The sequence below is a fragment of the Rhododendron vialii genome, chromosome 4a, assembly GCF_030253575.1.
Source record: "Rhododendron vialii isolate Sample 1 chromosome 4a, ASM3025357v1".
NCBI lineage: Eukaryota > Viridiplantae > Streptophyta > Magnoliopsida > Ericales > Ericaceae > Rhododendron > Rhododendron vialii.
In genome coordinates, this window is record NC_080560.1 from 42379642 (window position 1) to 42395161 (window position 15520).

The 15520-nt window shown below is 39.0% G+C and overlaps 2 protein-coding genes across 2 annotated transcripts; both read right to left on the reverse strand.

Moving 5' to 3' along the window:
• Positions 1-2050: 2050 nt before the first annotated feature.
• LOC131324569 (major allergen Pru av 1-like) lies at positions 2051-3681 on the reverse strand. Its single transcript, XM_058356574.1, has 2 exons — positions 2796-3681; positions 2051-2569 (listed from the first exon to the last, which is right to left on the reverse strand). The coding sequence occupies exons 1-2, from the start codon at positions 2977-2979 to the stop codon at positions 2271-2273; spliced, it is 483 nt and encodes a 160-aa protein (XP_058212557.1). The 5' UTR covers positions 2980-3681; the 3' UTR covers positions 2051-2270.
• Positions 3682-8595: 4914 nt separating this feature from the next.
• On the reverse strand, positions 8596-9716 carry LOC131324570 (major allergen Pru ar 1-like). Its single transcript, XM_058356575.1, has 2 exons — positions 9306-9716; positions 8596-9131 (listed from the first exon to the last, which is right to left on the reverse strand). The coding sequence occupies exons 1-2, from the start codon at positions 9487-9489 to the stop codon at positions 8842-8844; spliced, it is 474 nt and encodes a 157-aa protein (XP_058212558.1). The 5' UTR covers positions 9490-9716; the 3' UTR covers positions 8596-8841.
• Positions 9717-15520: the final 5804 nt, after the last annotated feature.

The following is a 15520-nucleotide window of genomic DNA, read 5'->3' on the forward strand; positions in this document are numbered from 1 at the left end:
CACGATAATGGGAAACTTTTTTATTCAAAGTTGTGGGGACCCAATTGAATGAAAGAAAAGTCCAACTTGGCCTAACAAGGATCAGTACAATGCGTTTCCTACCCCACACTCTCTGGGGAGGATAGAAAAACGAGTGCCCCAGTAAAAAGAATTTGGGCCGGTCAACAGGCCTTGGCCTTGATATTTTGGAGACGGAAGACGTGTTTTATTTTAAGTTACTATCTACATTCCAAAATTTTTGGTCTTTTTTAATATTCGCATCGTTTTTTATACTCTTATATTTCTCATTTTATGATATTTTTTATAATTTTAAAAATTTTTTATTATAAATTTAATCGAGAATTATCAAACAAGATTCATATTATATATTTTTAGAGATTCATATTATAAGATATAAGAGTTTAAAAAATAGTACAAATATCAAAAAAGTCTAAAAATTTTAGGATAGAGAAAGTAAAATCTTGGGGATTAAAATAATAAAATGGCGGCCGTCTTTTGGACTTTAGTTTAGGACCGACTCTGCAGGTCAAACCAAGAGTAGTTTAGAGCTGATAGTTTTCTAATAAAAATTAGGGACTTGCCTAGTTGGAGGACCCATATTTTAATACTACTATGTAGGTCCATTTGGATGGGTACCCAGAACAACTTCTTCCACTTTTTTTTTTTAGGAATAGCCACCGGTCAAGTGATTTCCGACCTCATTCACGAAAGTATTCATCTGACACTTTTAACGAATGAAAAAAAAAAAAAACCATGTGGACAGTCTCCCTTATTTTCCCCTAAAATGCTAAATTATTCTTATATCTAATTTGCTCAACTGATATCTTCCTTTAACGGGAAACATGTGAAGCACAGATACTTTTGTACCATAGTCGCACTCGTACCCTATTTGCATCGATTCATGGATATATTTAAAAATAATTTTCTTTAGTTTTGAATTATGACTTGGATACGTTTTAAATACTCTGGGTCACATATTTGAACTTTCATAAATTAAGATTGTGGCACTTCTTTGCATGAGATTAGAGTAAAACTATTCGGAATAAACGGATTATCGATTCCTACTGTTTTACTTAATTTTTAAAGAAAGATTTTAGTGGGATTTCAACAATTAAACAAGTGAAGGAGCAAACTTGCATCCGATACATACATAATAAAACTAAAAAGATTTCTCACCCTCGTGGTAATTGTGAATAGTACAATGCCAAAAAAAATACTACGTATAAAGATACATATCAAATTAATAACCTATTCTAGCCGTATCGTACCCATATCCTATATTAGAAAACTGGATTGGTTTTCAACGAATTGGGGGATGGTGCTGTGCATTGGTGTGCGTAGCACCGTGCTGCGCACCTCCGAGCCGTCGGATCGTGCATCCAACGGCTCGGATCTCATTTCGGCAATGAATGGCTCTCGATCGTTAGTTGCTGAGATAAGATCCGAACCGTCGGATCACCTCAGTGCAGAGCACCAACCCAAAGTCTGTTTTCAACATTGTCCCTTGTTCTCTAAGGCTTGACCGAACCCGGGGTTCATGTTGTCCTTCGAGTGTTGGGTCCATCTGGGCTGTCCGTGCTTGGCAATGGAGAGTCGTCGGCTGAGATGAAATTTGAGTTGTTCATTGCCGAGCACAGACGGCCCAGATGGTCCAACACGCATGCTCCCGGCTTGACCGCCCCTGGTTTTTTCGGTAAAAGAAGATAGAGTAAGTGCGATAGAAAGTCAAATATGAGCAAAGTTTCTGGTGCCAGAGCTACCAAACTTCAATTTCCAAAATCTGAAAATCATTCCAATGTCAAATCTCTTGAAATGCCAATTCTGGGCACTGCTTTACCATGTGCACTTATGTAACAGACATTCGACTATTTGAGGCGAACCCCATCCGGATTATTTATGCTCGGCAATGGACAACTTAGATTTCATCTTGGTCAAATCAATCTTAACTGTCCATCCGTTCATTGTTGAGATGAAATCTGAGCCGTTCATTGCCGAGTATAGATGGCCTGGATGAGCCAACACGCAAGCGACGACATGCTCCCCGGCCCAGTTCATTTGAGGCATATTTCATAAGATCCAAACGGCTTTTTATTACAGCCAAACATTACACACAACTCTCTAGATTATTACCCAAATACATTTATTTATCAAGCCAAAAGTGTTGCATTTCGCCAGCAAGCTGACACACTTGAGCCACATTTAGTAACACGAAACAAAAGAGTAGGAAATAATTTGCCTCCATATAGCAGAAAAATCTGCAATCGATCGAATCAAACATAGGTGTCGGGGTTCGCTATGAGATAAGCTTCCACGGCCTTGAAAATGCCCGACGCCTGCGCTTTCCCGGCCTTGATTTCCTCCTCTTTGATCTCAACGCCTGGTTTGGTATGGTACGTGCTAATGTTCTTACCAATGCACCCACCATTGGGAGATGGCTCGAGCTTCACCTCATAAGAAATGGACTCAAGCTTATCCATCAAAGCATCGCCTTCAATCAACGTATATGCGTAAGTCAACTTTTCCTTGTCCAATGCATCGATCTTGTGCTTCACGTATTTGAAATGACTTCCTGCATTGATAAAATGAAATAAACACAAATCTGAGTTATGTTTCTACACATACATTAAATTGCATTCTCTATGTGGTCTAAAAATACGGACCAAGATAAGTTATCAGAATACGAAACGGGTGGTCTAGGTACTGTGATCTGGACCACCCATTTTGAATCCAGAAATACGTTTCTTGGTTTGAATTCTAACAAATGCTGAGGAAAATTTTCTAGTAAAGTTGCTGGCCTTCCGCAAAGTTCATTTGCTTGATGCTGCCAGGGCCTCCATCTCCTTCGATTGTTTCGATGTTTTTAATGGCTTGGGGGGCAATTTTGGGCATTAGGTTGTCGGCATCGAGGATCAGAGCCTTGAAGAGCCTTGCTGCTGGGATTGGGCTGGAGATATCTTCAGTGACTGTGACAACACCCATGATCTACTTGTAGTATTTGACAAATGGACAGAAAGAGAGAGGAGAGGTGATGTAATGGAATGGTTGGAAATGGAGAAGAAGAGAGGTGGGTTTTTATAGATTGGCAAATGTAGTTGGGTGAATGAGTGTTTACCATCACTAGAGCACAATGTAGGAAGGCTCAACCATTACATCTTCAAAGCTAGGTTTTTTAAGGCTGTTATTGATTAGTGAATCTATGGGCAATTATGTCATCTCATGACGAACATTGCCTTTCTGCTACGCAAAAAAATGTGGAGGAGGGGGCGAACGGCATAGTAACTCAAACACGCGTAGGAATTGATGAAAGGATTTAGTCATCTGTCATCCATAAGTTTCTACCACCCCACCAAGGCACGAGTAGGACAAAGCCTCTCTCACGTCACATCTAGTTGACATGAGTATCATGGACTCAGTTGGGCTTCGATTTCCCGTGTTTTCAACATACTTCTGATATTGGTTCTTTATCCATGCTTCCTAATAGCATAATCTCATGAATTATAAAGGAAAAAACTACTCTTGCTAAGGAGTTGGAATAAGCAGTGTCATTTAGTGGACTTGATTAAAATCAATCAATTGATACATAAAGAACAAGGGAAAAATACTTAATACAAGAGAGACCCATATTGTTTGACAAAAAAGAATATGTGTTATGGAAAAGGTATGGGCATGCAAATATGTGACAACTTTTCTAGCCAATCTTTGATTCTTTATTAAGGGCGGTTGGAACCATACTGCCCTCAACCAACAAATTTGACAAAATTGAAAGCATTAATTTATGCATGTACCAGACACCTTAAGTGCTGAAAAAATCTGATATTCAATATTTATCACAAACAGAAGGGAGGACAAAAAAACAAAAACAAAAACGCACCAATCTCTTAGGGGACAACATGAGTGTTGGCCCCATTCGGGTCGTCCATGCTTGGCTATGGATGGCTCAGATTTCACCTCGGCTGGACGGCTAAGATTTGTTCGGCCGAGATAAAATCTAAGCCGTCCATTGCCAAGCTTGGACAGCTTGGATGGGGCCAACACCCATGCTATCCCCTAAGGGACTGCAGGGCCCTACATTTCCTAAAAAACAGGAAAATCCATGTGCCCCATTGTTGTGGCATTAAACTTGTAGTAATAATTCACAACTACAACAAACAAGTTCTTCCGGTTCTACTCAGAGTAAAATCTATAATCTAAAGCAAAATCTAAAAGTATAAGATAAAATTTGTTCCCACGGCTATCGCAAACACCTTCAATTGTTACTAGTAATTGTGATAGATAAACAATGAATTGCTCTGAATGGTAAAATGCAACTAGCCTCTTAAATGGCCGGGAAATGTGGTGGTGATCATGATTAATTCCCCAAGGCTACTAGACCCACAACATCAATTACAGTCTAGAAGATCCTAGTAGTGCAAAGCCTATGGAGCATGCATTTTTCCGACTGGATTTGGGCCAATTTCAGTACCAAGGTGATATGGGCAAGTTTGTTATTTGGTGATCCTAGGCTTTACCCAAAATCGCCTTGAATTAGGGTTGAACCCAAGATAATCAGGTCGCTCCTAATGGTGTTAAATAAAGTGTTCAAGTTCATCAATTAACTTCTTTGATGATAAAAGTTTTTTAATTAACGGGTTTGGCGAAGTAGGAATGAGAAAAGCAATGCTCCCTCCGTACGCATTTGTTGGTCCACTGTGCCATTTTTTATTACTTACATCTTCTAAACATTCAAACTCTTGGGGTTACTAGAAGGTTTGCCCAATTATTAACTTCATGATTCCGGAATTAGTCAGGTGCGCATAAGCTGAAAACAACATTCAGTCACTGATCAGAGTAGTATTTACTTGATTGATCCTGGGTGTCCTTTTGTTATTTACTCCTCCCTTTCTTCTCAAGTCAAACAAGAGGAGTGAAATATTTTTGTTTCTCTTCCTTTTCTTCCCTCAAGGTCCAAACAGACCCTTATTACAATGTACCCTGTTGTGTACAGATGGGAAGTGGATACCCTTGCTTAAGTATAGGCTTATTTTCATGCAGAAAATTAAATCAGCCGTGCTATGAGTACATATTTGGGATCCGTTTTGGGTTTCAGAAAAATGATTCGAACCGCTTATTTTGTTCAAAATATGTTTAGGATTCCTGTAAAATATCAGCTCATTTGAAAATCGGTAAAAACTTTTACGAAATAGCTAACTTTGTTTCACAATTAGGGCAAATTTTGAACAAAATAAATGGCTTGAATCATCTTTGTGAGATCCAAAATAGGTCCCAAAGATGTATGTATGTGGGGCAATGTACCCCATGCATGGGCTTCAGGTTGGTGCTGTGTAGCACCGTGCTGCGTACCTCCAAGTTGTCGGATTGTGCATCCGATGACTCGGATCTCATCTCAGCAACCAACGATCAAGAGTCGTTCATTGCTGAGATGAGATCCGAACAGTCGAATGCATGATTCGACGGATCAAAAGTGTGCAGCACGGTACTGCGCATACCACTGCACAACACCCTCCCCAATTCCCCATGCATGTACCCGTATTCTTTTTTGAGAGGATATGCCCCTTTTCTTGCAGAAAAATCTTGGGAGAATATGCCCCTTTTCTCGACTAGACTTGACTCGCTTTTTATTTATTATTTATTTTATTATTATAGGAAAACAACATCCCATTAGATAAATAAACATATTACACACTTGACTTGACTCGCTTTTAAGTCATGGATTTATTTAATGACTCTCATCTACCAACCCAATTACTCTTTTCTATTATAGAACTGGATCCTCTCCGGTTCTATAAATAAAATGAATGGATCAGTTTCGGCTCGTTTCAAACCTTTTTTGGGAGCCAATAATCTAAACTAGTCATTTTTTAGAATACGACGAGAACAAATACCAGGCCGAAATCAAGTTAATCCAATACCATTTGGGACGATTTCAAAATGAATTTATTTGAGCTAAATAGGTTTAATGGGTTTTGATCTAACGGTTTCCTCTTTTTTGGCAAGATAAATGTATTTTCAAACAATATAAAATGGTATCCAATGAACTTAATTTTTAGTGTGAAATATGTACTCAACGATTCAAAAAAGCAAACGGCTTAAATCATTGACTCGGGCTTGGAAAAGGCCCAAATCGGACCAAAACTTGACCGTCGAGTCCATTTATAGAACCGGGAAGATCCAATTCCTTCTACTTCTATTGTATATATACTTCAAGAAACGGAAAAAAATGGAAGCTTTTGCGTCGGTAGAAGCTGTGAACCGAACGGGGTGTTTGTTGTCTGTTTTTCCGCCCAGAAGGTAGTTTTACGCGAGTTGTCCGATTTTCTAGTCCAAGGTGATGGGCTAACATGTTTGGCAGAATTTTGTTATCGGGTGGTGTCATATTCGAACCCATTTCAGCATATTTCTAAATCAAAAGGAAACTAAATTTCCTCTCACCTTTTGATGCTTTGAATTAGCTATGTTGATGTGACTCATTCATTTTGTCATAGTCTCGACTCTTGACTTTGTTAATAGATTGGCCAATCTTGGACGAGTAGTTTTCCTGTTTTCCTTAACGTATAAGAACGGAAATCATCACCTTACTAAAATTTTGTATTCGCCGTCGCGAGGAGGCATTTACCGCTGGACTTGTGTGCAAGTCCTCCTGCGAGAACCCCACATTCGCGAACATTCACGGCTAGATTTTGAACAAAATGGCCAGGCAAAGAATATTGTTTTCCTATGTCAATTCGTTAGTCACGAACTCGTCTGTTTAAGAGATTAAATTGTTAGAGCAGCACTATGCAAGTTGCTAGTGTGTGGCCAGTGGCCGGCCCAACCGTGCAAGTAATTTAACTATTAGAACATTCACAATGTAATAATCAAAACTAAAAAGTTGTTAAAGTTAGCAATGTTTGTTCAAAAAAGTGCTCACATTGTAATAACCAAACTTAATAACCTCTTAGCAACTCATCAAATTTTGGTCTTTGAATAATCAAATCTAATGTGGTCCCCACATTTTCTCAATCAAATACATCCATCATTACATAAAACCATTCTCTCTCTCTCTCTACAATGTTTCCAGAAAATTATTTCAAAAACTGTTTTTTTAAGAAACTTAAAAAAAAAAACAGTATTTACAAAAAACTTTTTTTTTTAAAAGTGTTTTTACACAAAAACTATTTTTTTTTTAAAAACAGTATCTGAAAGTTTTTCAAAATTTTTTTTTTAAAACTGTTTTCTTTTTGAAAAAAACTATTTTCAAATTTTTTTTTCACTAAACTATTTTCTTAAAAAATTGTTATTTTTTTCAAAAAGAGTATTCAAATTATTGTCAAAATTTTTAGTTTTTAGATTTTTTTTAGTTTAAAAAGGTGATGTGGCAAGTTTTGGTTATCCAATTTTGATTATTACATTGTGGACCTTTACATTGTTAACCTTAGCAATGTCTTAAATGGATAATCAAAAGATGATGTGGCAACTTTTGGTTATCCAATTTTAATTATTACATTGCGGATGCTCTTAGGTAGGCCATGAGATTCATGTCCGTGTTAAGTTAGTGCGATCGCCAACTTAAGTGAACGATTAAGATGTCGGATGGATAAGTTCTTTAACTAATCTTATCCTCAGCAGCCCAATAGGTAAGTCCTTTAGTTTTTTGATGATGACTGACAATAATATCCCACATGGGATCCTGTTTCTAGTCAAATATGGCTGCTATCAAAAAATCTTGAATTATTGTGGGAAAAGCTGTAAAGGCTACAAGATATGAGTAGTGAATAACAGATCTTCGAAATGTCTACTGGGTGAGATGTAAGAAAAATGAAATATAGAAGTGTCGCTTATCTTAGTGTAGTGAGGCTAATTCGCGTACGATAAACGTCTCGAATCAATCTAACTAGCGGTTCTTTGCCTATAATTCAAACACACGGGCAGCATAGAATTTGGTGTCTCCCTTTTTTGGAGGCTATGTACTAAATTTTACCATATCGCTGTTTTCCCGTGCAATATTACCATATTGGTGGTTTTAAATTCCTTTTCCCTGTTTTTGTATTTGGTTCCTCTTTCCTTTCCATCTTCATTTAAATGCTTCTATTGAAATTCCGAACCATCGAGTGTCTAACACCTTAAAACATATGAGAGTTACTATAAAACTTTCATGGCCATACTTTGTGTAGGTATAGCAGTGAAGAATGATTGCTCTCTATCTCCCCTGGATAAACTTGCAATTCATGCATTTTTGGCACAAATTGTTGAGAACAGTTCTAAATCAGGTCCAATGAGAACAACTCAAGTTAAATTCACACCTGGCTAAACTTGAACCAGAGCTGAACACAAGACTAGACACTACTTGCTTGGGGAATCTTTAGCTCAGAGTAAAAATGTTGGCAATTTGGCCATCTACATTAATTACTATCTGATTTGCTTATGACATTTTTTTTTTAAATTTCTTGACGCGGATATATGTTGATTGGGTCCAAAATAAATAGATCACATTGAACCTTTTCTACTTATTTTCATATTTTCAAACCAGTATTTGACAAAGGTAAGTATGATCTCAAAGTTCAATCAGTGCAGGCTGTGCAGCCCCAAAGAAAAAGATTCATACATGCTTCAGGATGATTCAACAAAAAGCTGAAAATACGTTTATTTTGTACGTCCCGAAATACAACTCTGGATGAAAGACAACAACATTATACAGTCTTTCTTATTGACTGAAGTGCAAAAAACACACAACACAACCGAAAAATCACACCTTGTACTGAAGGCACTTCCTTCTCAAGAAAAACAAGAAAAGAAAAGGCACACCCATAGTACGTAGTACATATCTCAAGTTCTCAACTTGGAATCCGAGAACTAAGCATTAGTTTAGCAATCGGGATGTGCCAAGATGTAGGCCTCAACAGCCTTGAAGATGCTTGAAGCCTTCTCTTTGCCAGCCTTGATTTCCTCTTCTGTGACCTTGTTATCACCTTTGGGGCAGTAGATGCTCCTGTTCTTGCAGATGGATCCTCCATCGGGAGAGGCTACGATCTTGATGTGGTAAGAGATTGACTCGAAACCGTCCAAAGCATCACCTTCGATGATGCTGTAACTGTATGTATAGTTCTCTTTGTCGAGAGCATCAACCTTGTGTTTCACACACTTGTGTTGGCTACCTGCATATTGGAGATTTAAAACGCAGCTTCGTTAATACAATATCGATTGTTCCAAATTGGAGCTTCCTGATTACTTGCATCTTAGTAAATTCAAAAGATCATATATGCCCGAACATATAACATAAAGAATCAACAAAATTTGGTCATGAGAAAGAACAGAGTGAGTGAACAAACCTTCGCCGAAAGTGGTGAGCTTGATGGTTCCAGCTCCGCCATCTCCTTGGAGGGTTTCCACACTCTTGATGGCCTGTGGGAGGACCTTGGGGATGAGGGTGTCGCCGTCAAGGACAAAGGCCTTGAACATCTTGGCGGGCGGGATTGAGGAAGTGACCTCCATATCGTAAGTGATGGGAGCCATGATGATGATGATCGGAATGGACTTAAAAGGCAGAAATGAAGAAGAAGGATTAGTTTGTAGGTGGAGAAGAGCTTGGTGTGAGGGAAATGGGAGAACAAGAGGAGGTATTTATAGAGTTAATGCTCCCTTCGGTGGCTCTGTAGACTATTCAAAGAAATAAATACCAAGAATATTAAAGAAAATTCGTACAGAGAGAATATTTGAATTCAAAACATCATAGGGTGGTCAGAGTGGCTGTTAAGAAAAGACTCAAACAAAAATAAGGTACTTGAATAAAGTTTTCTGACCCGATAGAAAAAATAGTATGTAATTTATAAGAGAGAAACTTATTCACGGCTGACATCGACAGCTGCTGTCGCTCAAGTTATCATAAGAAGCATGAATTCGCGTTGAAGGCAGGAGGTTTTTTTTTCTTTTTGTGCTGCGCGAATGCAACCTCTAGCAGCAGGTGCCTTTGATAAAGATAAAACGAGAACCCAATATTTTGGCTTCAACTCGCTTGAATAAAAGGTGTGAAATCGTGGAAACACTTTACGGGTCGGACATATTTCTTGCATCTCCGAGGACCAGCTGTGAATAAGTTTCTACAGCAGCAACCAATCGCGACCGTCTCCGGATTTTAGTGAAACCTTTCCAGATCGAGAAGAGTTTAACTCTTCATCGGAAAAGTTTCATTAACATCCGAACCATCCAAAACACTTTTGGACGGTCACGATTGGCTTCATAAACAACTTATTCACTGCTCCCTCGTTAAAAAGAATTTTTCAATTTAAAAACCCCTCGACATCACCTTTTGTATGATATTTGCTCGTGTTCTTGCAACTGGATCCCCCATTGGGATTTGGGAGAAGCAGAGATATATTGATTTCGTAAGAGTCTTATTAAGAGATCGATTCGATACACCCATAATTTAAAGCATCTCCTTCAAAATTACACCGGAATATTTGGTTCAATGTTAATTTCTTAATCCTTAAATCATCTCCTTAAAAGCTTAAACTGTTAAAGCATGAACGAGTCACTCTTGTGTGACTGGATGCTTATTTGTAAGTGGGCTAAATGCATGCACGCATTTTAATTTTATGCAGGTTGCGAGATTCATGTCCATGTCACCAACTCAAAGTGGAGTAAAAGATTAAGATCCAAAAATGAAAATAAAAATCGATAAGAATAGATTAAGGATCTGCTTGGAACTTATAGAAATGAAAGAAAAATATATTGTGCCCAAAGCTTAGTTTTCCTATTTTTCTCACTTTCTTTCCAAACCAAGTAATGGGAGGGATTTTTTTTTTTTTAAATTTTCTTTCCTTTTCTTTCTTTTCCCTAACATTCAAACAAACAAATGAGAAAATCTTGTTTACAGAACGGCTGTAAACAAGTGTTTACGGAGCTCAATCTCAGCCGTCTAAATGTGTATTGGACGATCCGAATTAACGACAAACTATTAAGGGTAAGAAATATTTATTACCAGTCAAAGATTAAAAACGTATCTCAACCGTTGATTGCCGAAACGGAAGACTGAGATCTCTCAGCTCTGTAAAGAGCAGCTGCTCCGTAAATAAGTTTTTCTCAACTCTAGATGTTAGACATATAAGTTATTAAATTTCTGACAGATTAGTTATTTAACTAATTTTATGACAGATAAGTTTTTTTACTAATTCTTTCCTCAACATTCCAATGGTGAGTCATTTCTTTTTATCATAACTAATAATAATCGACATGGGTTCCCATGTCTTGTCCAAGATGGCTGCTTTTCAGCTACCCACTAGTGGGTTTCTATTGTTGTTTAGCTATAAAGAAAATTAAATGGGAAAGGCTATGATACATACCCATGTTAAAGAGGAAAGGTTAGTGGGTGTATCATATGCATTCAAAAAATGCTTTGATTCATAGAAAAAATGTTATGAATCATATTGCTAAAACGTTGCAATTTAAGTATCAAAGTTATGAGACGCACCAAAATGATATGATTCTAGTGAAAATGTGATGAATCATAAACGTTAGCATGAGTTATATTACTGAAAAAGTTATAATTTTTTAGTATAAAAATTACAAGATGCAACCAAAATGTTATGAATCTTGGTGAAATATTATGAATACTATTATTGAAGATTCGAGTTTTTAGAACAAAAGTTATGAAATACACCAAAATATTAGGGAGTGCAATATGAACCATATAATAGTTGCATATTGTATATACTTTTAAAGGGTGTGTATTGTAGACTTTTCCAAAGAAATTATTACTAATATTGGGAATTGTGGAACAAAATGTCCACCGCTCCCCCACTGCTCTCAATCGGTCTGGATTTAAAAACCTCTTCTAGGGAAGAGTTTAAAATCTGGACTATTGATTGTCGAGACGGACGGTGAGCCGTTGATCGATGAATGTTGAGCGGTGAAACAGAGGGGTGAGCGTAGCACCGCTAATCGAGGAAAGCTGTGTAAGGGCTAGAAGAAAAGAGTTGTAACGAATGCGAGACACAAACGCATTCACAAACACAAAAGCTATGTTACCCACAAGCACATCAACCTTGACTGCTCACCTAGTTTTAACTCATTGACGTCCCTGGCGGCTACAGATCTTGTAAATGTCTTCTAGATGACATTGAAATATATAGTACAAAGGAAAAATCTCCTGTACACACTCTTGTTTGGAGTGTACTTAGTATGAAGTATATAACTGTGAGGGTGTCTGTGGGCACGCGCCCCGAAAATTCTATTTGTAAAATCGGGCGCGGCCTCTTTTGTTGGAAGAGCGCGGCGAAACGCCTCGATTCGGAGTCGCCACTTGGGTTTTAGCGGTGAAAGCACCCAAGGAACCGAACTCGAAAACGTTTGCCACGTTTGTTTGATTTTGAAAAGGCATAGACCGGTCCGTCGTCACCTTCGATATCTGAGGTTCGGGAACCATGTTACGAGAGGGGAAGGGTTTTATGGCACCCCTCTCGCCCAATCCGGAGATCGGTCTCTACTCGGGCATTTTGTAAAAGCGCTTGCATTTCTCTCTCATTTGATCATTTTTTAGCCAGTTAGGGCGGGGGAACAGATAATGGGGATTAAAGCATTATAACAAGTTGTGATTTATGTGGCAAAATGTTTATGAATGACTTGATTGCAATGCTAAATATAGATTGAGAACAAGCACTGAGCAAACTGGACAAATTGCAATACGCTGCCCCGCAGGGGCGTGAGCAAGTTCTACCAGCATGCACTGGCCGAGCCACTGCATGTTGATTTGATTGGCGCACGCCACAGGGAGACTGGCGTACTCCGCTCATCTAGTTTCACAGTCCTTGTTTGCAACCCTCTGGGCTCTGGAAAAGGACCAGCGCACACCCAGGACAAACCATGCAGTTAAATAAACAGGATATATATATTTACAGACAGATGAGACGGCTTGAAGCCATGAAAAATAGAAAAGAAACCCCCTAAATAGAGTGGGGACAGGAAGGAGGCCAAGACTAAGCTAAGATGCAAGGGCCAGCCACTGGATCCTAGCTTTAACTGCCGTACGCCAGTCATGGACTGCCGTACGCCCGTTTGACCCTAATCCAGTGCTTGGTTTTTGCATCATCTGGGCTCCGGAACATGACCAGAAGGATCCCAGAGGCCTTTTGAATAAACAAAGAGCAGGCAATAACCTTTACGTCTAAACAGTTCTAAGCATACAAAAAGCAATAAACCGGTTGTTTAGCATGCAAGGGTGATTGACAGAAAGATAAAACAAAAGAAATGACGATCCATGATCCCCACGCCAGTTGTGCTCGTACTGCCATGACTGGCGTACGGCATGTGGAAACTGGCGTGCGCCAAGTATCGTCGCATACGATTGTTGTATTTTTACCAGTTCAAGGCCAGGACTGGAATTGTTTACCAACCTGGGCCTTGCTGGTTCCCCTCAGGAGTCGAAAACAGAAAAGAACGTAAAGGTGATATACCTTTTGGGTGTTGAAGTTTGAAGGTAGTTTGGAGCCTAAAGGTTGAAGATGGATGTTGTATGGTGACTGGATATCAGTGGGGGTGTATGGAAGTAGGCTTCTTCCCTTTCTCTTTCAATGGAAGAAGAAGAAAAAGCAAGAAGAGAGGAAAGGGGAGCTTTTGCTTCTTGATGATGCTAACCCTTTGTGAACTTGGTAACCCTTTGCAAGAGTGTGAGAGGGGAGTATATATAGAGGGGGAGTGACTGAGATCAGTTTGATCTAGGGCCTTGTTTGGCTGGTTGGAGGAGGAAGGGAGCCTCCCATGCATTTAATGCATGTGACTTGCCTTGATGGGGGTTGTAGGAAAGAGAGGGAACGGGCCTGGACGATATAATCATCAGGGGCTACTGTGGCCGACGTCAGGGTGGCACAAAAGTCCCGCCCAAGTGGCTGAATAAAGTTGATTTGACTGGAATTGACTGGCGTGCGCCACATATGAACCTGCGTGCGCCAATTATAACTGGGTCAACGGTCGATGACCGACACGTGGCAGATGACTGGCGTGCGCCAAGAGATCAATAGCGTAAGCCAGTTTGGGTTTTGCTGGGGCTGTTTGGCTCTGGTTTTGAAGGGTTTGAAGGGGGGTTTGAAAGAGGTTCAGGACGCTCAAAGCTCAAACACCATCGTCATCCTCAGACTGCTTTCGACCAAAATCATCATTGGGGAAATAAAAGATCGACAAATAACGTTATCTGGACAGTCCAGAATGGGGTGTCTACAGTGTCTTCATTTCAATAACTAGTTTTTGGAGTTTAATTCTTCCAAGACCGTGTAACAATATCGTACGCCCTTAAGAATTTTTGTAGCTGCTTTGATGAATTCGTGTGGCCCTTTTGTGGTAGTTTGTTTTATGAACTTTTGTGGCTCAAGATATGAATTTTGTGGTAGCGACAGGAGGCTATTTTGTGGATGATAAGTTTGGATTAAACCTAACTACCTTGCTTGGGTTGCTTTGGCTTATTATATATGGCAAGAGAGGAACTGCATAGTTTTTCAAGAGATCTGGCTTCTCTGCAGACCGTTCATATTGACAATTAGTGATTCAGATTTATTGAATATTTTTACCGGTAAAAGTATAATCTTGCCTGTAAGAATATCAATACAAATCTGGACGATTAAAAACAATATCCGACGGTTGCGATTATTTGGACTGCACCTCTGCAATCCAAACCTTGACAGTAGACAAGCCATTTCCTTTTTCAAGGTGTTCGAACGCCTTTTGCGACTATTTTAGACAAGATTTGTTTTGTTGTTCATGTTAGAAGTTCTCAATTTGGGTCTGTCAAGGGAAACCCTCTCAACTCCAGGGTTTTTTGCCTTTGCAAAATTAATTCCGCATAGGGTTTTTTTTTATTGCCTAGCTGAATTCTGTTCTTGGAAAGAAAAGCTCATACAATCGGGCGAAAGAAAAAAAAAAATAAGAAGAGAAAAGTTCATGTACACTGGCAGAGTTTGGTTCTCCTTTTTTTGGAGGCTATGTAATAAATTTCCATACCCCAGTTGCCCCTGTACAACAGTCCAATATTCTACTTTTAATTAATTTTTCCTTTCCCTCCATCTTCATCTAAATGCTGTTTACTAGTATTAAACTTTCATAGCCATACTTTATAGTAATGGCAGTGAAGAATGAGTAGTGCTCTGTATTTCCTCTAGATAAACTTACGGTTCATGTATTTTTTTGGCACAGTTTCAGAAACAGGATCTATGGTTACATGGAACTGTTGAGAACAGTCCTAGATATTGTCCAGAAGCAAACTACGGCCGCGGTTAAACTCAAACCCGATTGAGCTATCCAGAGGGCCAACAAGACTATATATACACTGCTTGCTTTGTGAGTCTTTTACTCTACTGATACTGGCAATATGGCCATCTACATAGATATCTATCTGCCATATTGTTTATAATTGCAAGATACAGAGATGCAGATGGGGTCCTAATTAATAGATGACATCGAACCTCTTTCTACTTGATTTTACTCTTGTCGAAGCAGTAGTTGACACAAGCTAAGTATGATCTCAAGTTTCAACCAGTGCAGCCCCTTAGATTAAGGAGGA